At 49.1% G+C, this 21,394-nt stretch overlaps 1 protein-coding gene across 1 annotated transcript in view; it reads right to left on the bottom strand.

The window, feature by feature from the left end:
* LOC125445565 overlaps window positions 1-21,394 on the bottom strand; it is a 101,922-nt gene that overhangs the window by 51,634 nt on the left and 28,894 nt on the right. The window contains exon 3 of the mRNA XM_048518654.1: window positions 405-583. Within this exon, the coding sequence (XP_048374611.1) occupies window positions 405-583 (179 nt within the window). The remainder of the gene's footprint in view (window positions 1-404; window positions 584-21,394) is intronic.

The following is a 21,394-nucleotide window of genomic DNA, read 5'->3' as shown; positions in this document are numbered from 1 at the left end:
GGAAGATGGGAAGGGTACATTAGGGCACAGGGTAAATATATATATATAAACTTAGGGAAGTGATCAGTGTGGGTTTCAGCCGGTTCGCACCACTTCGGCAGAACCGGTTGTTAAAAGGGCGCTTGTAAACAACCAGTTGTTAAATTATTTGAATCTCACCAACCAGAACCAGTTGTTAAATTATGTGAATCCCACCACTGGAAGTGATGAAAGATTCTATTGCCAACAGTTTTGCCTTGAGCAGTTAAAGTGTTCACGAGAATTATGTGACATCACGGCAGCTCAGCCAATGAGTCTGATGGGAATACACAGCCATCCAATTAGGCTGAGCCAACTAGCAATCCCGGACGTCACACTAATTGTGACCGACCCAATTCTATTGCTTCGTGGTGGTGGGGAATTACCTTCTTTTCATGATACTAATATGCAAATCCTCCTCTTGCTTGACATCGGGGTGGTGACCATTGACCTTGTCACTTTCTTCGCTGTCGTCGCTGTGTGAAAAAATGGAGGGCAACTCCTTCTTCGGGGTCCTGGTGGGAGGCAAGGGGATTGTCCTCTTCTCAGCCAAGCGCCCCCGATTCTGATGAACAGGACAGAGTTGGTTCCAAAGAGAGAAGCAAAGAACAAAGGAAAAGAAAAGGCTGGTTAGGCAGCAGTCAAGACCGTTTCTCTCAAGCCATCACAATAGAAAACTCTCTTTTGTGCTATTCAGTTATATAGGGAAGCCTGCTGATGTTCCTGTAGTTATTGGTTCTTCCTCTTGGAAGGTATAGAGGTGAAAATAGGTAGGAAAACAGGCCTGGGGGCAGGGATTGCAGAGGGGAAATGGTGGGCAGGTAAAAGGAAGCATCCTCCCCAGCTGTCACCTTCTGCCCTGCACAAGACTGTCTTCTCCCAGATGTCCCTGGGATCACATCCATCAAAGAAGCTCATTTGGAGGGTACATGAGGAAGGGCCTTTTTGGTGGCAGCCCCACGATTACGAAAGAAACCTCCCCAGAGAGGTGTGCCTGGCCCTGTTGCTTTTGATCTTCAGGAGGCAGTCGAAGGTGGTTTTATTTAGGATCTCGTTCGGTTATTAGCAGCCCAGACTGGTGATTTTAAATTTAGGGTTTTTTATGTCTTATTTGATGTCTTTTATCATTTCCCTTAAAAGTCGCCACTTAGAGCTGGTGGTGTGCCAATTCCCTGCACAAGCAACTGCAGCTCTTCCTCTACAGCAGCTTCACGAGTGAAAGAGATCAGGGTTTGCTCCGCTCATAAAAGTCATTTAACGGCCATTACGGTACCTAAGAGCAGTTACCCAGACTCAGTGGCTGCCCTGGGACTCATCACATCTAAGGAGAGAGGGAGAGGGGAACCGGCCCTTCTGGAATCTATCCAGGGTCCCATGAATTTAACAGCAGGGAGTGTACTCAGAAAATCACTTAGCAAGGATTCATTAGCCCTTGGACTTCCCAACAGAAGGAGCGTACTGTCAGAGGGGGTCCTCTACCTTTTCAACACATGCTTATTACAGGAAAGCAGATATTGGAATCTGCAAGTTCACAGGGCCGTTCACCCTACTCTACCCATGCATTTTCAAAATGGAAGTACTTTAGCATCCACACTGCCAATGAGGAGGGCTTGTGCACGTCTGTGTAACCTACTTGCATCTATTGAAATCATAGCACTTTACTGTGCACTGCTAGGCAGTGGTGGGATCCAAAAAATTTAGTAACAGGTCCCCATGGTGGTGGGATTCAAACTGTGGCGTAGCGCCAATGGGGCTGGGCGGGGCACGGAGGGGGTGTGGCCGGGCATTCCAGGGGTGGGGCATTCCTGGGCGGGGCTGTGGCAAGGACACAGCCACTGCGCCGGTCCTTGGGTGGGAAACGAATGCACGCAGGTGCAGGCTGCCACGCACGCCGGTGCACCTCCTGCTAGACTGCTTCAAGTTCTGCGCGCTACTGCTGAGAGGAGGGGCGTAACTAAGGCAAAAATCACGTGGCAAAATCACCAATTAGTAACCCCCTCTCGGCACACACAAATAATTAGTAACCTACTCTCGGGAACCTGTGAGAACCTGCTGGATCCCACCTCTGCTGCTAGGTGAGAGTCGAAGTGTCAGTACAGCCAGTGGGCAGTGGTTATTCCAGACTGGCGCATCAAAATACATGGGTGTGGCTTTGTGCAAGCGATATAGAGATGGGCAGTTATTTTTCCATTTGTGCTTTTAAAAGCTTCATTCACTGTCAATGTATCTGTTAGCACAATACACCATGATTTAAAAAACCACATTAACAAATGGCCATTACTGTGCTGAACAAGTTAACAAAAAGAGATACGGAAGAATTAGGAAGCGTGGCCAAATCGTAAACAGTCAAAATGTGAACAAAACAGTTAGAATTAGCTCTTGCTATGTGCTCCACCTATATGTTATCCAATTTTAATAAGTGATTAGACTGGAAGAGCTACCTTCTTAGGATACTCCTTTAGTATATCAATAATTAAATTTTGGCTGACGAAAGTTTTTGAAACAGGATTACATCCCAATTCCTGTACCTATTGCTGCAAACATTTTGTCTTACTGTAAACATAGTTATTAATATGTTGGCTATTTACTGTTTGCATTTCATAATTCTTGTATACAACTGTTTGTTACCCGTTCAATCTTCCACATACTAAATAATGGTTGGATGTGGTTTTTTTCCTCAGTGTATTGTATATTTCCTCTTCCCCCCCCCCCCATTATATCTGTTGGCGCATTCATTTGTTTTCATTTGTATTGTTCAACAAAAAAGACATTTAAAAAAATCATTACAAAATTACAGTATTTGCTATCACACCTGTGCCCAACAACTGAACAGCCTGTAAAAATGAACGTGTCTTAAAGACCAACTAACCACAGCCATGTAATCAAGAAAGCCCTCCCAAAGCTACTGACCCAAAAACAGCAGAAATGCAGGCAAAAGAAAGACCTGTCAGCACAATTCTTCTCAGTTATGAGATGTGCTTGATTTTGATGACTGGAAAGCTCCCCTGTCAGTTCCATATCTCCTCTTCTCCTGACTGCCTATCTCTCTGACCTTGCTGATGAACTCTAACTAGACTGCCAGGAAACAAAAAAAAAATCATTTAGTTTTTTAAAAAATCATTTGGAAATGAATGGACATCCCTGGAGAACTTGGTAAGACTGTGAGTCCTTCAATAATTTGAGCCATATGACATCCCTCTCCTCAAACTTGTGACCAAGTCCACAATGCAGTTCATAACTTGATAGACTTTATTTACATGTAAAACCATCCTAATGATTTCAGGTGGATTTTAGAGGAGTGTAATAAATATGTATTACAGACCTGAAGCTAAATGTGAAATCAATGAGAGAAATTCGTCTCCAGTCCCAAAACCTGTACAGTCAGTGAATATTCCATTGCTGCTGTAAAACCCAAAAAACCCCTGAGCGCTTTTAAACATCCTGCAACAGCATAGCACCTCAGTCAACAGCCGGGACGATGACTGACAAAAGGCAATTTTAAAGATAATACCTTCCGCAGAAACTAGCTGTTGTGGAGATGCTGTCTTACAATGCAGTCCTAAACAGAGATACACACTTCTCAGTCCTAGGGCTTAAAAAGGTGTAATTCAGCTTACCAACACCTTCACTTACGCCCTCTTCTTAGCGAACAGTTAGATCCTGATTTATACAACTGTTTTTCTCCTTTGCAAGGACTAACTAGAACTGCAATTAAAATGTGCATGAAACATCAGAAGTGCTTCATAGACACTAGATCAGCATCCTGCCTGGGAAAATCATCACTGCTGTAACCACATACACACACACACACACACACGCACACCCTGTGTGAAAAAACAAACCGCATTTTAAGAAAGCGTCATAACTTCATCCAGTTCCAGCACAAACACTGGATCAACTCAGAGGAAATCCCAGCGGATGTGGCCTCCTTTTATACCCCAGGATTCTCCTTCCTTGTAAATAAGGCTATATGATTGTATATTTAAACACACACACACACACCCCTCAACATCCTACATCTTCTGGCTTTTTTTCCCCCTTTGAAAACTTGGCTGGCTCGTCGACATATTTCTCAATTGGCTTCCACTGGTGTGAAAAGAAAACAAATCTTCAGTTTCTAAAACAAAGAGATGGCTGCAGCTCATCCCTTTTTGGCAGTCCCACCCTGATCTCTAACTGGGGGACTTCCAAGCCTTGGGGGAGAAAAAGCACTTTGCACATGGTCAGAGGTGTCTGGCTCTTCATTACTGCTTCTATAAGCCATTGCTGAATCCTGGCATTGAAAAAAGTGCCCCTTTAAAGCTCTGCCTCACATCGCCTCGGATGTAAATTATAACCAGCTTCCTTCCTTTTCTTGCAGAAGACAGAGAGAGAGAGAGAAGAAAAGCACAGTAATGAGAGACAGCTGGGGGCCCGAATCCATTTTCTTGCAGCCACCCAACTGGGTTCACTTCAGCGGCCAATCCGTCGGCATTTCATCCTCCTATCAGGCTCTCGAGATCAGCTACTGCTTGATCTGGCTTTGCTCAATAAAGTATTTTCAGAAATCTGGGTCCAGGGGCTGGCGAAGTTCAGCCCCCAATGCCAGAGGGGCCAAGGGGAGGCAGCTTTTCTCTGCAACAAGCTACCCAGACCAAAGGACTGAAACAGATGTTGGAACTGAACTGGCTCTCCAGACCAGGGTCGAATCCCCACTACCGTCTTAGCCAGGTTTCAGAACACAAACTAACCAGGTTTGAGGGACGACCTCCCCGGTCGAATCCCCACTACTGTCTTAGCCAGGTTTCAGAACACAAACGACCGTTAGTTTGTGTTCTGAAACCTGGCTAAGACGGTAGTGGGGATTCGACCCAGGACAGCAGCGGCTCGAGCCATTCCCAGCACGAATCTCCTGCCTTTCCTTCATCCCAGAGATGCAGGGAGTTACAGTCAGTTCCTAAACCAGCCCTGCGACCCTCCACCAAAACAGTAAGATCATTTCTTCTCCGCCTTCCTCCTGAAGACAAGCAACTGGTATCAGTCCACAGGCTGGTGCACGTCCCTTTCCATCTGGCACCCTCACAGGAGTGCAAGCAGTGTGCTAAAAGTTTTTGCCCAGATGCTGCCACGTTCTCCACGAGAGTCCTGCAGGCAGGTTCCCAGGAGTGCAGATGAAAAGCAAGAAATGAGCACCAATGAAAACAGGCCACACATCTGAATTCTACACACGGAGACAGAACATGGGACAACAACTTGCTCTAGCAGAGGTCTGCAACCTGCGGCTCTTCAGATGTTCATGGACTACAAATCCCATCAGCCTCTGCCAGCATGGCCAATTGCCTGCAGGTTGGAGAGTCGCAGGTTGCAGACCCCTGCCAAAGAAACCTCAGAGGGTCCCAAACTTTTTACAGCAAACCTCCCCCCAATCTACTTTAGCCTAACAAAGGCTCATTCTGCACATGAAGAATAATGCACTTTCAAACTGCTTTCAGTGCTCTTTCAAGCTGTGCAGAATAGCAAAATCCACTTGCAAACAGTTGTGAAAGTGGTTTGAAAATGCATTATTCTGCATGTGCGGAAGGGGCCTAGGTATGGAATGTGTCTCAGCTCTAAAGAACAGGATCACGCGCTGCTCAGGACAATGTATTCATCTGACCTGTATGAGGCTTTTTATCCTGGTGAAAAGGGTATGGGACTAAACTGCCAGACCCTTGTGCTCAGAGCGGAGCACCAACTACCTGCAATCTGTCTTCAGGTGACGGAACAGGAAGGGATAGCAGGGAACATTTCCTCCATGATTGGCAGGTTGCATGATGCCACGGGATTGGCCAGGCTGGGCATAAACCTCACCAGAGCAGCATCTTCATGGACTACAATTCCCATCAGCTCCTGCCAGCATGGCCAATTGGCTGATGGGAACTGTAGTTCACGAACATCTGGAGTGCCATAGGTTCGCCACCACCGCTGAACTCCAGGGTCGCTCTTCGGAGGAAACGGGGGAAAACTACAGTGATACCATTTCACCCTGGAGAAAGATTCTGCAAATTGCAACCAGAAACTCCAGTAGTTAGAGAAAAAGGATAACATCGAAAACAGGAAAATCACGTCCCCCTCTTCCAGCCCCCCACCAGCGGAGATCAACAGTTGAGCCCCACCCCCTCCCCAAGAAACGCAGCTGACAAAGGAAAGAAGTCCAAAGGGCCAATTGAGGTCAGTGAGATGCCAGACAAGCCCTCCCTCCCAACCTAACCCTTCTGTCACTGCCCTTGGGAGCCCCTCCGGCCCTGGCAACAAAGCCAAATGCCAAGTTATTCAGCGGAACAACAAAGAGCAAAGAGGGGAGGCCCCCGCAGATGGAGCGAAGGGTGGGAAGTGCAGGCGTGGAGGGGGCACGGGCTCTCAAAGGTTCCCTGTTCTCCTTCTCGGAGGGAAGGTCAAAGCGTCTCAACGCCCTGGCGGTGATGCAACACAGCTGCCAGAAAACGAGGAAGGGCTGCTTCCAGCCGGCTCCCCAGCGGGCACTTAATTGATCCCAGAGATGCAGAGGCCTTCTCGAGATGAGCAGCAGAAAGGCAGAACGCGCAACCAGGAGACACCAGAGAGAGACATTTTCGCCAGGCCTGATGGTCAGCGGCCAGAAGATGGAAAAACACATTCTCTACCCCTGCGCTCTGTATGTGTGTGTGTGTGTGTGTGTGTTGTGTTGTGTTGTGTGATGGGCCCCTGAGCAGCTGCAACTGTGGCCAAGATTCTGTGTTTTGTCTGCCTGACCGAAACAAAAATCAATACATGTATTCCAGTTGGGTCTGGTTACCCATCTCCTATCACAGTGATGGCGAACCTTTTTGAGACCGAGTGCCCAAATAGCAACCCCAAACCTACTTATTTATCGCAAAGTGCCAAAGCAAGAATTTAACCTGAATAACCCCCTTGAGCAGGGGCCAGCCTGCTGTAGCCTCCAGCAAGTCCCACATGCGCCACTCTGTGCCCCTCTAACATCTCTGCTGCCTCTGCACCCCACCCCCCCACCCCGGGGCAGCAGCCACCTGGACCATAGGCACCAGGCTCTCCAGCCGAGTCCTCCCTGCTCGCTGAGGTGCACGCACATCAAGTCCAGCGGCCCAGGCCAGCCTAGATGCGCGTGGGGGGGGGGGCGATTCCCCCCCCCACATGAACTCTGTGCTTGCGTGCCCACAGAGAGGGCTCTGAGTGCCTCCTCTGGCACCCGTGCCATAGGTTCGCCACCACTGTCCTATCAAATGTCACAGTCAGACGTGAGTTGCGGATTCTCAGTTCCTCAGCATGGAGTGCCTGATTCGAATCAGGACCGTGAAACACACAGAGAACAGCCTTCAGCTTTTCCTTCCCATGGCATTTCCCCTATCTGATGGTCTGGCGGGGGGGAGGGGGGAGAGAGACGTGCTCCTTGGTGGCTTTTCTTCAAATCATGCCCTCCAAGACTGCTTCAGTTTCACGCGTGCCCCGGCTGTGGTCCAAAACAGACACAGCATTTGCAGGAACTGAGCTCCTACACCTCACCTGTGACTGCTTTACATCTGCCATTATTGTCAGACCACCTCTGGATAGAATCAGTGGTTACGCATTCCCCACCACTATACCCATAAGAACATAAGAACTAGCCTGCTGGATCAGACCAGAGTCCATCTAGTCCAGCACTCTGCTACTCGCAGTGGCCCACCAGGTGCCTTTGGGAGCTCACGTGCAAGATGTGAAAGCAATGGCCTTAAGAACATAAGAACTAGCCTGCTGGATTAGACCAGAGTACATCTAGTCCAGCTCTCTGCTACTCGCAGTGGCCCACCAGGTGCCTTTGGGAGCTCACATGCAGGATGTGAAAGCAATGGCCTTCTGCTGCTGCTGCTGCTCCTGAGCACCTGGTCTGCTAAGGCATTTGCAATCCTAGATCAAGGAGGATCAAGATTGGTAGCCATAGATCGACTTCTCCTCCATAAATCTGTCCAAGCCCTTTTTAAAGCTATCCAGGTTAGTGGCCATCACCACCTCCTGTGGCAGCATATTCCACCAAAAGGTTTAAGGTCAATTATGAATTCATCCCACACCACTTCTTGGCCCTCCTTCCTTGAGAATGCTCCCATTGGGTCCTAGTGCCCCCCAGCCCAATACCAAGTCCCACTGGGCCGGGTAACAACCTCCCCATTCATCCCCACCCTCCCCCCGACCCAAACACCAAGCCAGGCCTGGTGGGACAGTGGTGGCAAGCTGCGCTCCCGCTGGGCCTGGCAACAGCCCTCCCACCCCCAAGTCACCAAGCCAAGCCTGATCCTCCCCCGACAACCTACCACTCACTCACCTGCCTGCTCGTAGTTCCTTGGACTTTCCACTGCAGAAGAACGTACTTCCGCCACACTACTACTGACCAGGCTTACATCTTTTGGCGGGAAAGGGTATAGAACTCACAGCCTCTCCTCACCCCCCAAAAGCACAGAAGTTTCAAATAGGTTCTATTTGCAAAGGAAATCCCCCCAGTCCAGCTGCACACCTACCCTTTTATTGACAACAAAAATTGGTTGGCTCCAAGAATATGGAATCCATGGCTGGGAAAAGACCAAGGTGGTTTTAATTAAGAAACTGCGCAGGCAAGAAGGTCCAAGACTTCCACGGCAGAAACCAATTCCGCTACTGCCCTCCGTCCTTTCTCCCTGTTTTTTCTGTCTGCACGCCAGCTGCGATTACTGAAAGGGTCACGCCGGGTCCGCCCCCCCGTAAGCCCCCATCCCTCCCACAGGCCTTCATTACACTTCCCACGCCAGCGCCTCGACAACCCTGATTGTTTCGATAGTAAATCCAGGGCCGGGGCAGCCACCGCCTCGCTTTCCCGGCGCTTAACCAGCTTTGCTATTAAAACAGAGGCCGCTGATAAAACAAGCTGCTCGGGCCCCGTCTTGCAGGCAGCGCCGACGCTCAAGTAATGAGCAAATGAATAAAAGAACAGCCGGCGCTCGGCAGCTTTGCCGCCGAGTGCATTTTCCTCATCACCTGTCAAAAGCAGCCTACTTCTTCGCCCCGTTGCTAATGTGGCTTGCCGCTTTACACCCGCGGTATCTGCCTCGCGGTAGCTCCCGTAAAGCCACAAAGGAAAGGAACGGGGCCAGCTGCCCCATGGCTATCGGGCCCAGGCAAGAAAAGCGACACATCAAGATCTGTGGAAATCCTCCTGCGGCAACAAATAGCTGGTGCTTCTGGGAATCGCAGAGGTGGGAGAAACGCCAGTCTCACCCCGATCCACAATTGAGTTGCGGCCCAATCTGAAAGGCAGGGCATCAATGGAAGAAATGGACAGAAACAAAGAGAAGAAGGAGAAAAGCAGGCAGGGAAGATCAAGAGCCTGCCAGAAGAGGACAGGAAAGCTCTCACTTTCCTGGCCTTCCTCAAACTATTCAAAACTGAACTACCCAAGAGGGCTTTTCTGTGCAAGCAATGGGGTGGCTCCAGTGGTGGGATCCAAAAATTTTAGTAACAGGTTCCCATGGTGGTGGGATTCAAACTGTGGCATAGCGCTAATGGGGCTGGGCGGGACACGACAAGGGCATTCCGGGGGTGGGGCATTCCCGGGCGGGGGCGGGGGCATTCTGGGGGCCGGGCATTCCGGGAGCCGGGCATTCCCGGGCGGGGCTGTGGCAAGGACGTAGCTGCTGCGCCAGTCCTTGGGCAGGAAACGAATGCACGCAGGTGCAGGCTGCCACGCATACCGGTGCACCTCCTGCTAGACTGCTCCAAGTTCTGCGCGCTACTGCTGAGAGGAGGGGCGTAACTAAGGCAAAAATCACGTGGCAAAATCACCAATTAGTAACCCCCTCTCGGCACACACAAATAATGAGTAACCTACTCTCAGGAACCTGTGAGAACGTGCTGGATCCCACCTCTGGGTGGCTCTGTACAAAACGGTTCACAAACAGACTTGGATAATGATTGAGACTGTGGCCTACACTGCCACGTATAGCTTATTGTAAGCAGGATCCTATTATGTAATTTCTACGCCGCTTAATCTGTTATGTTAATATTTATGTCCTGCTTCAGTTCTTTCTGGTAGCTCCAGACATCTGAAATCCCAATGTGCCGGTTGCTGAAACTCACTGTGCTGATTCACTCTGCCTAATCCGCCCTGAGTCACTGTGAGAAAGGCAGACTATAAACAATGTAAACAAATCAATAGAGCAAAAAGATGTACTGAGAAAATCACGTCCAACTCACTGCTTTAGGTTGGCGCTGAAGGTCAAAAGCTCATCCCCCCATTCCCCACCCACGACTCTTTTGTCTCACCCTGTTCATTCATTATACTTTTATCTTGTCCTTCCTAAACTTCTCACAGGGGTATGCAGGGTCCCCCCACCTCAGTCTATCCTCCCAACCTAACTCCTGTCAAGTAGATCTAGCGCAGCAGTTCTCAACCTGGGGGTCGGGACCCCTTTGGGGGCCGGACCCTTTCCCAGGGGTCGCCTAAGACTCTCTGCATCAGTGTTCTCCACCTGTAAAATGGACAAATGTTAGGGTTGGGGGTCACCACAACACGAGGAACTGTATTAAAGGGTCGTGGCATTAGGAAGGTTGAGAACCACTGATCTAGCGGAAAGTGATTGGCTCCAGTCCAGCCAATGAGCTTCACTGCAGAGAGAATACTTAAGCTGAGGACTTCCCAGTCCTAGACCCCTTCGGACTTGCAGAATGATGCACTTTCAATCCACTTTCAACGCACTTTGCAGCTGTGCGGAATAGCAAAATCCACTTGCAAACAATTGTGAAAGTGGATTGAAAGTGGATTATTCTGCCTGTGCGGAAGTGTGATACTTGTAATAGTCACTCAGCACCGGATCTTGGGAAGGCAGACCATACCGTGTTGTCTAATGCAATTTGCCTCATGTTGCCATGGCACATGCCTTTGCCTGCCCCCCCTAGGGGGACAGGCAAAGGCATGCGCCATGACAACATGAGGCAAGTTGAATTAGACATAACAGAGGGGAAAGGAGAATCTAGCAGCAGCTTCTGTGGCTTTACTGCATTGGTGGCGAACCTATGGCACTCCAGATGTTCATGGACTACAATTCCCATCAGCCCCTGCCAGCATGGCCAATTGGCCATGCTAGTAGGGGCTGATGGGAATTGTAGTCCATGAACATCTGGAGTGCCATAGGCTCGCCACCACGGCTTTAGTGTAACTTCCACATTGGCTCAAAGGCAGCTGGTTTTCCTTACCTCACTGTTTGGGTATCTGCACACGCACACAAAAGTCCCACAACTGATCTGACCGGTTTTGCATCTGGGAGGCACATTTCCTTTGCAGACGAAAGTTTCTCCTCCCCGCACCACCCCGGCTCAGGTCACTCTTCAACTAAGCAGTGGCTTTGGAGGAGAAAATTCTGAAAAGACATTTCATCGAGACCCGGAGATCACCTGCACAATGGGAAATTGTGCTTCAAAGCCAGTGGGTGCCTCCAGGAAACAAGACACAGGTGAAGAAAGCTTTCTTCCTGACAATGCAAAGTGGAGAGCCGGCCTCCTGGCCGCCTGCAGACAGAAATAGCTGGAAAACCTGAGAAGGTTGCCACCGAATACGAGCCAACGGGGGGAGCTCTGAAATGTCCATCTAGATTTGCCTGATCAGAATTGGGGGAATTTGGAGTGTGGGGGGGGGGGGGGATGGGGCTTAAGAGTCACCAGAATAGTTCAACACTGAGCCAAAGACAGAGGCGTCCATTTATGCTTGCCAAGGGTAAGGTGTTTGATGTCACAACAGAAGATCCTGAGATCAAAGAAGAGATCCTCCAGATGGTCCTACCAGCTGTCCCCATGTGACACTGGATGATTTAGGCAGACTCGGGAAACAAAATGGCGCCTGGCTTTGCTACTGGAGCCCCCAGGCTGCAGGTGGGTGGGTGGGCCTGAAACCGATCAGGGTCTTCACATCCACTGCCAGTCTCCAGCTTGGAGATCTCCGGCTGTCTTGGAATTATTATCGGGAGTATGTTATCTAGAGCAGCTGTTTGCAATGCCTAACTTAGTCCTTGGAGCCAGCGAGTGCAGGAATTCCACGGAAACGCCAAACAACTTTTGTTTTGGGGGAAAACACACATTAAAATAGGGTTGCCGATCTCCAGGAAGTGGCTGCCTGAATTACAGCTGGGTTTCAGGTTACGGAGATCAATTCCCTTGCAAAAAAAATTGCCTGCTTTGGAAGATGGACTGTAGGACTTCATGTCCCAGTGAGGAGCAGCAGTGGCGTAGGAGGTTAAGAGCTCATGTATCTAATCTGGAGGAACCGGGTTTGATTCCCAGCTCTGCCACCTGAGCTGTGGAGGCTTATCTGGGGAATTCAGATTAGCCTGTACACTCCCACACACGCCAGCTGGGTGACCTTCGGCTAGTCACAGCTTCTCGGAGCTCTCTCAGCCCCACCTACCTCACAGGGTGTTTGTTGTGAGTGGGGAAGGGCAAGGAGAATGTAAGCCCCTTTGAGTCTCCTGCAGGAGAGAAAGGGGGGATATAAATCCAAACTCTTCCTCTTCCTCTTCCTCTTCCTCTTCCTCTTCCTCTTCCTCTTCCTCTTCCTCTTCCTCTTCCTCTTCCTCCTCCTCCTCCTCCTCCTCTTCCTCTTCTTCTTCTTCTTCCCCAAAACATGCCCTTCCTTGGCTCCACCCCCAAGACCTCCGAGTAGTTCCCCAACCTGTAATTAGCAACCCGATCAGCAGATTGCAGACCCCCCAGGTTTGGTTGGAACAGAATTTTTAGTGCAAAGTACAAACGACACCCCGGACAACATCCACATGGATCCTACATTTCAGTGTAGCATTCTTCGGCATTAATTTCTTCTCCAAGCAGACAAAACCATGATGTATAAAACCCAGCCCTTAGCCTTACGGCTTCTGGGATCAAAATGGCAAACATCAGCAGTATGAACTCATACTCTAAACAAGAGGCGAGGGGAATGCCCTGGCACTCTGATACTTTCTTCCCGCAGCCCAACAGCGCTGTGCTTTCCCACTGCGCAGGAATGCCAGTAAATCCCACTGCGGGGAAATTCCAGACAACGGTTATTATTTTGGCAGAACATCTGTCAGAATTCCCATCCTCCTGGGGGCAGAATCCTGTTTGGGCGACCAAACGCAGAGCAAAGGAAATGATTTGCTGCCAAAGCTGGGCACCCTTCTCCTCAGAAGACAAACTCTCTGGAGTCCAGGGGATTCCAAACCCACCGTGAAATCTGGAGGGACCCTGGGAAAAACGCACCCATACGGAGGGCATGTTCTACCACAGATCTCACCATTTTACCCGCCGCCAGAGACAGACTGGTTTGTGTGGGCTTGGTGCCGCCACGCTTCAGAGAACAGCCCAAGCTTTATCTGCCCGGAACTGACTCAGGAAATGCTATCCCATCATTCCGCCACCGTCCCCTGTGGCCAGCTCCCGTCAGTAATTTCTGCATCTTACATCAGCTCTTTCTTTTCCAAATAACCGTTCCTGACCAAGAACATCCCCGAGTTTGCTGGAATTTATCCATTGCTACCTGTGCTTTGGCCTGATCCTTGGAGCCAACAAGAAGGAAGAAATTTTCACCAGCACACAACTAGTGGAAAGCTGAAACCACGCGCTCCGCTCCTGACCTTGGCGAGTGTTTGCGAATCTTCACGCTCCATGTCTTGCATGGCCTCTTCCCCAGGGGCTGCTGCAATTTGCCGAAATCTAGAAAGTTTCCTTAATAGCTTTGTCAAGGGAGCCCCCAAACAATTTTGTTCCATCAAATCGGGACTCTGGGTAAATTACCCTTTAAATCTAGATGCTGCTTCGGCTAAAAACCCCTTATTGCTTGGGAAGGCGAGATGGCGGATGAAGGAAAGAAAAGCCGGGATTTGGGAGGGTATCTGCCTGCATTTACTCGAGGTGTACATAAACAAACACAAAGGCAGATTGTAAAGTCTCTGGTCATTCAAAATAGTTGATCCTCACCTGTGGTTCATCGGGTGAAACCTAGAGGGCAGGGGGGTTCCAAGAAAAGCTACAGAGGGCAGGGAGGGTTCCGACAAAAGCTACAGAATCCACCCTTCAGACCTGGCTTTTGTGGTAATTTTGGAGGTGGGAGGACACACCATATCCAAACCACCTGCTAGTCTGGAGAGAGAGGAAGCGAAAGGATCAAAGTGAGAAAAATATTCCCAATTCCACATGTGATGTCAGCCAAGCCACGGCCTGTTATTTATGCCCAGATTCCACCATCTGTAGACCATCAGTGACTTTGTAAAATGTTTTCAGGTCCAGGAACATGGCTGCTGATACATTTGTAATACACAGGAAACAGAAACCCAGATTATGTGCACAGAAGATGTTTTTTAAGAGGAGTTGCAATGCATTGATGTGCTTTGCGTGAATTTGTTTTGCTGCCTGAGATTCAGGTTCTTCTGGAAAGGTTGTTGAAGCAGCAGCTTACTCGTGAGTAGACTTGCAGGATGCAATGCAAACAAGAACTGAAAGACACACAGTCACCAGTGCAGTTCTGTTTATTGCTAACTACTGTCAAAGTGCTCCACCAGACCACAGGTGTTTCCAGGCACACATCACCCTGTTGTCTGTGCTTACTATATACAATTGAGGTGCCAATCAGGTGCCCATGTCTTATCTGTCTTTGCACACGTCTTTACATGCTGCCGCTGCTTCAACAAAGGTAAAATGGAACATGAAGACCAAAAGAAACATGGGAACAAACATGGAAACGAATGACACTCTACTCAGAGAGAGAGAGATGTATGTGTTCACTGAAGGAGCAAAACAGAAGCAGGCCCCCTTCACGCCCTGCCTGTGGACGCCCAAATGGCAAATGCCTGACTCTTCTTACAGAGATCTTCTTACAGACTCTTCTAATCGAAATCATTGGAGTTATGTGGACCACATGGTGTGATCCAGCAGGACAGTGTATGCACTTTATTTCAAACCCTCCTTCAGATTGCTATGAAGGTGGAAAATATTAATCTGTAGGCCATGCATAAAAAAGAAGGGAGAAAGATAGCTTCGGGATGCCCATAGAAACAAACTATGGTTTGCTGGGATGTCCACAAGAGTCTGGGTATGACCAAGCAAGTAAAGGGAGTTGTAAAAATGTGAGTCTTGAGGGAAACCACTCCTTCCGGTCCAGAAGTGGGAAGAAAGGAAACACATTGCAGAAGCCCTTCCTTCCGCAGATGAAACATAAGCCTGAAGACCCCACCCCCACCCCAACACACCAAATTCTTTCCTTAGTCAGAGCTGCCAGACTGCAGAAATAGAACAGCTGCTTGGGGTGGGGGGGGGATGACCTGAAACACTTTCACACTCAGCGAAGGTGATGCCCCTGGAGATGTCTGACGTGGCACAGGACAAGGGGTGGAAATCAATCACAGATGACTCCTTGAGGAGACCACCCACCACCATCTTCCCAATGGCCCAGAGGTCTTTGCAATCACATCACAAAACTGGACAAGGCTGTTTCCCAAAAATGCAGAGGGACAGCAGTGGCGTAGGAGGTTAAGAGCTCGTGTATCTAATCTGGAGGAACCGGGTTTGATTCCCAGCTCTGCTGCCTGAGCTGTGGAGGCTTATCTGGGGAATTCAGATTAGCCTGTGCACTCCCACACATGCCAGCTGGGTGACCTTGGGCTAGTCACAGTTCTTCGGAGCTCTCTCAGCCCCACCTACCTCACAGGGTGTTTGTTGTGAGGGGGGAAGGGCAAGGAGATTAGGGTTAGGGTTAGGGTTAGGGTTAGGGTTTTTTGGGAGGGGGGAAATCGCACAACCTGTGAACAGGAAGTAACAGTGGTGGCGAACCTATGGCACTCCAGATATTCATGGACTACAATTCCCATCATTTGGCCATGCTGGCAGGGGATGATGGGAATTGTAGTCCATGAACATCTGGAGTGCAAAAGGTTTGCCACCACGAAACTAGAGCATCTGCACCATAAGCAATGATTCCTCCTGCAACCCCCTTTCCAGTTTTTTGGGGGCAGGGCGTGCACTAATCTGGCTCTCTGCCCAAATATAAACCCACCACTCTTGGTAGGAAAGTCTGAAGTAGAGCTGCCAGCTCCAGGAGGGGCCTATCGTTCTCCCAGAGAAACTGATCTCCAGACGGCAGGGATCAATTCCCTTAGAGAAAATGGCACCTTTGGAGGGGGGAGGGCAGCACCACATCCTTGCTCAGCTCCCCTCCCCAAACTTCACCCTTCCTGGGCTTTACCGCCCCCCCCAACCTCCAGGAATTTCCCATTTTGGATTTGGCAATGAAGGCCTCCTTTGAATCACCCTTTTGCCCTGGCAGAAAGACAGCGTGGTGTAGTGGTTAAGAGAAGGTGGGTTCTAATCTGCAGAGCCAGGTTTGATTCCCCACTCCTCCACCTGAGCGTTGGACCCTCATCCAGTGTACTGGATTTGTTTCCCCACTCCTACACATGAAGCCTGCTGGGTGACCTTGGGCTAGTTACTTGGCCTGCGGTGCTCAGACTCCAGGCCAGGAGAGGAAGGGATGGATTCTCCTACTACACACCAGGTTTAGCCTCCTGTCATGTTAAGACCTTCAGTCTTCTCATGCTTTCCATGAGGCTTCTCACTCACATACCCAAGACCCACCCCTCCTTTTTTGAGAACTGCAATTTCCATTTGGAACTGGCTTGATGATTTGTCTGCCACGTTGGGGGTGGGGGGGTGGGGAAGGGTGTCTTACCAGCAAATTGCATTACTTTGTTTGGTCAATTGGCCTACAAATTGATTTTCCTGTACAAATAATGAACATTTATGGTTATTTTCCCTATAGGCTCACTTTATTTGCCACGTAACAAAGAGTGATTTTCCTGGATTTCTTGACAACCCGAGCTTATCGCCAGCGGTTCCACTGGCGATAAGCTCCAGTCTTCAAGAAATCCAGGAAAATCACTCTTTGTTTTGTGGCAAATATAGCGAGCCTGTAGGGAAAATAACCATAAATGTTCATTATTTGTACATTTATGGTTATTTTCCCTATAGGTTCGCTTTATACTGCGCCAGCCTGGTATAGTGGTTAAGAGCAGGTGCACTCTAATCTGAGGAACCGGGTTCTGCCACTTGAGCTGTGGAGGCTTATCCAGTGAATCAGATTAGCTTGCGCACTTCAACACATACCAGCTGGGTGACCTTGGGCTAGCCACAGTTTGGAGCACTCTCAGCCCCACCCACCTCACAGGGTGTTTGTTGTGAGGGGGGGAGGGAAAGGAGATCATAAGCCCCTTTGTGTCTCCTACAGGAGAGAAAGGGGGGATAAAACCCCAAATTTATATTCTTTATTACGATGATCTTATTAGTTATTGCTTGCTCCTACAGCATTGTCCTCTCCCGCTGCACACTGACAACATTTGGCACAAACTGCCTAGTCCCAAACTCTGCATGAAGTCTCCATTTTCCCAGGACAGACGTACACTCTGGGCACCCAGACCAGAATCAGTACATTTGAGATACTGGAAGATTTCTAGCCACCACTTGGCAATTGGCAACCCTTGAGAGCAGATAGCTTGAGTTACGGCAGACGGGTCTTATTTTACTGACCAAGCAAAACAAGAAAACCAGGTTCCAAGTATTGGTGCATTTAAAACATTTATCTCCTGACCCCCCCCCCCCCCCGCCCCGAAATGAACTATTTATAGCAGACTTGGTCAATCTGGAGACTCCAGCTTGCTTGCCGATCACAAGGACCAATGCTGTACCCCTCAATTTCCCTCCATACCTGAAGAGGGCGCTAAACATCCCCCAGTATTCAGATGCCTCTTTTGCTCCAATTCAGCCTCAAGAATCCCTGATGGTCTTGCGTCTTAGCTGTGCCTCTCGTTCAATAGACGCTGGAGACCGCTTTACGCCAAGTGCAAAACTGTCTTGAATGGGCAGGTCCAGAGTGGAGCACGTTCTCTGTGGCTGGGCTGTTTTTAACGGCGTATTTTAATCCTGCTGTTTTTATTCTCGTTGGTTACGAGAGCCATCATTTTACTTTATTGTTTCCATCCTTGTGCTCTGAGTTTAATACTTATAAACTGCATTTCTGGAGAATATGGCTAATAAGCCTTAGGGCAGTGGTGGCGAACCTATGGCACTCCAGATGTTCATAGACTACAATTCCCATCAGCCCCTGAACATCTGGAGTGCCATAGGTTCGCCAGCATGGCATGTAAATCTAATTCAGGTGGTCACTATAAGGATAAAAACTGGACTGGGGGACGGGGAGAACTACATCGTGCCTTGGGTTGCCATCTTGCAAGTGGGGTCCAGCGATCTTCTAGAACGACAACAGATCTCCAGATTATGGTGATCAATTCTGTTGGACAAAATGGCTCTTTCAGAGGATGAACGCTGGGACACCACAACCAGAGGCGTATCTAGGGAAAATGAGGCCTGGTGCAAAAATCGGAGACCCCACCCCCTTGTATGGGCAGCCGTCCTCCCCCACCATGGCCAATTTTTTTCCCACCAGGTTATCTCAAAGTCACCATCACATTATAGAATATGCCCCATAGAACACAGCAATGGGGGGTGATTTTCCGCCTCCCACGTGACTAAATGGCCACAGCCCAGGGACATTTGACCCCATATGTCCCCCTGAGTGGTACGCCCCTGATCACAACCCTGCTGAGGTATCCCTCCCTCAAACACTGGCTTCTACAGGCTCCATCCTCAAAACTTCAGAAATTTCTCAACATGGAGTTGGTGACGCTAATTTATGCAGTCACGAGTTTCTTGTAGGTGGGAGTGATCCAAATAGAACAAAGAAGAGGGCTGTTGGGGTTTTTTTGTTTTCCTCAGATAAGGTCCCTTTTCCCACCCCAAAAGTGATCGCGTTTCATTCTCCCTTGCCGAATTTACCCTGGTGTTCATTCAAAGGCATTTCAGGTAACTGTCAAAGCAGTGGCATGCATCTCTGGAGGAGGAGAAAAAGGGGAAGGAAACCATTTCAAGTGAGGCGGGCCTCCCACACAAAGCGCAAAAGGGAATTTGCCTGTTCTCATTAATCTACTGACTCTTGCCCTGGAGATTGTTTCCCTGAAGCTCTCTCGGGTCTTCCCTGGGGAATTCGTCAAGCCCCTGGCAAACTAGTCACATGCTCCAAAATAAACCCAGCAAGAGTAGGGAGACTGCGCTGGCATTTGGCAGCTTAACAGGTGCACTGAACAGCTGCTATATTTAGGTGTCATTAGCAACATACTTGTCTGCAGAGACTCAAGAGAAGTCAAGGCATTGAAAGGGAAAAGGGCAAACTGTACAAAGAGGAACACAGAATGGATCTCTGGCAGATGCCCCCCATGGCGGACAGGTAGAAGAGAAGAGGGGCAGCCCATTTTGTCACCACATTCCAGTTTTTGTGTAAACCAAGTGTTAGTGACTGCACTTTCACGAGTAACACAACCACCACCACCCCACAATCTCTAAGGCCCCTTCCGCACATGCAAAATAATGCATTTTCAAACCACTTTCACAACTGTTTGCAAGTGGATTTTGCCATTCCGCACAGCTTCAAAGAGCACTGAAAGCAGTTTGAAAGTGCATTATTCTGAATGTGCGGAATGAGCCTAAGGAATAGCAGCAGTGCATTAACTTGTGCATACTACCATTTGCATATTTCAATCATCGTTATTATTTTTATTATTATTTATCATTATTATTTATATTTAGAAATGCAGTTTCCACATGGTGTTGGGGGGGAGGCACAGCACCCGGGGTAAGTCCCAGGTGCCATTTTATTAAGCTTCACCCCTGCACAAGAACTGGGAGAGATACAACCAGTTGGCATAGATAATACTGACTTTGATGATCTGTTGCAGCATTCGGCATCTTCATATGTTCATACAAAACATCACATATTTGTATGCTTTTTTAAAAAATGAAATTAAAAATGAGAGCTTTGCGTCGCACACAGCCCCCCCACAACTCCGCTCTGTGTGTGCGTGTGTGTGTGTGTGTATTGTCCTTCTGCACACACAGCCCTCCCTCCCGCCTCCGCCCCCCCAGCTACAGCCCACGGCCAACATCCAGCTCAGCAGATCAATACCAAGCTGAATAAATAAAGGTCCTCCGGAGCATTCGTTCAAGCCCGAGCCATGTCAGGCCCCTGACAGTATCGATTGCCAGCGCGAATGCACAGCGCCGTGGCCCAAGGGCCTGGCGTGGCGTGCGGCAAGGTTAGTGGAATGCCGGAAGGGGGACGAACAGGCCGGCCCCCGTCTGCACAAGAAACGCCACCGCAGAAGACAAGCAGAAAATTATCCCGCTCTTGGATCACCCTATATTTATCAATCCAAACCAACTGTCTCCTCTTTTCCTGTCCTCCGTTTTTGCACTTACTGGAAGAAACATGAAACTCTGCTGTACTCACGTATAATTTAAAAGGGTGCATTAGAAAAGTCCCTTGATCTGGATAGCCCAGGCTAGCCCAATCCCGTCAGGTCTCAGAAGCTGACCAGGATTGGCCCTGGAAGTCCAGCATCGCTGTAAGGAGGCCATTTCAGAGCAGAGACTCATACAGAGATGCAGCACAGCCTCCTCTGAAGGCAGGCCGCTGGGTCTTTGCCTTGGAAGCGGCTGAACGCCCCAAAGAAGATCCATGGGTGGGATTACCCACCCTTAATGGAAACTGATAGGAAACAGTCAAGGTTGGAAGGTTTCGAGGCAATAAACCACTAAGGGTGAGTTATGCTTACAGGAGCCTTTAATTGCTTAATTTAATTCTTGAGGCACATTAGCATTTTTCTCCGGGCACGTTTCATGTCATTAGGGGGATTACTGCTCTTTAGAAAAGCCTCCAGGTCGGCAGGGCGGTGAGTTAAGAGGAGGCTGTTCTCAGCTTTTTTCCACCTCTCACAGGCTGCAGTGGGTTTCCACCTCAGTTTTCACGCTGCACCTCTAGCTGGTATTTTATTAACTTCCTTCCTCTTTATGAATTTATCTCATGGAAAAAACTGTAAGATCTGCCGACAAATGCCTCTTGGGGTAAATGCAACGTGTGCCCATGTTTGGCATGCCGGAAAGATTGATTATTTTGTGTTTCTATAACTACAGCTTCGCAGAATTCCCCCCCCCCTCCTTGCTTGGAACAAAAAACCTGAGAGTCTACAAAGGTGGGGGGACACTGTTTCCTCCTGAGACAGCCAGCAAAGACTACTTGACCTCCATCTTGGGATTGGGGGAATACTATCGTGGGGGGGCGGCAGAACAAAGCAGTAGACCATGACCTCTAAGAGGAACCTTCTAATATCCGTTCTGAATTTCCAGGGCAAATGTGTTAGATTTTTTGAGTTTCCTTTGACAACTGATCGCCTGCACCAGTAAAAGAAAGTCAAGCTTGGGTGGAAAAGACAGTATAATGGGGCATTTCCCCTCTTTC

This window comes from Sphaerodactylus townsendi, linkage group LG16 (assembly GCF_021028975.2).
Source record: "Sphaerodactylus townsendi isolate TG3544 linkage group LG16, MPM_Stown_v2.3, whole genome shotgun sequence".
In the NCBI taxonomy this organism is placed as follows: Eukaryota; Metazoa; Chordata; class Lepidosauria; order Squamata; family Sphaerodactylidae; genus Sphaerodactylus; species Sphaerodactylus townsendi.
This window is presented reverse-complemented; position numbering and strand designations above follow the sequence as displayed.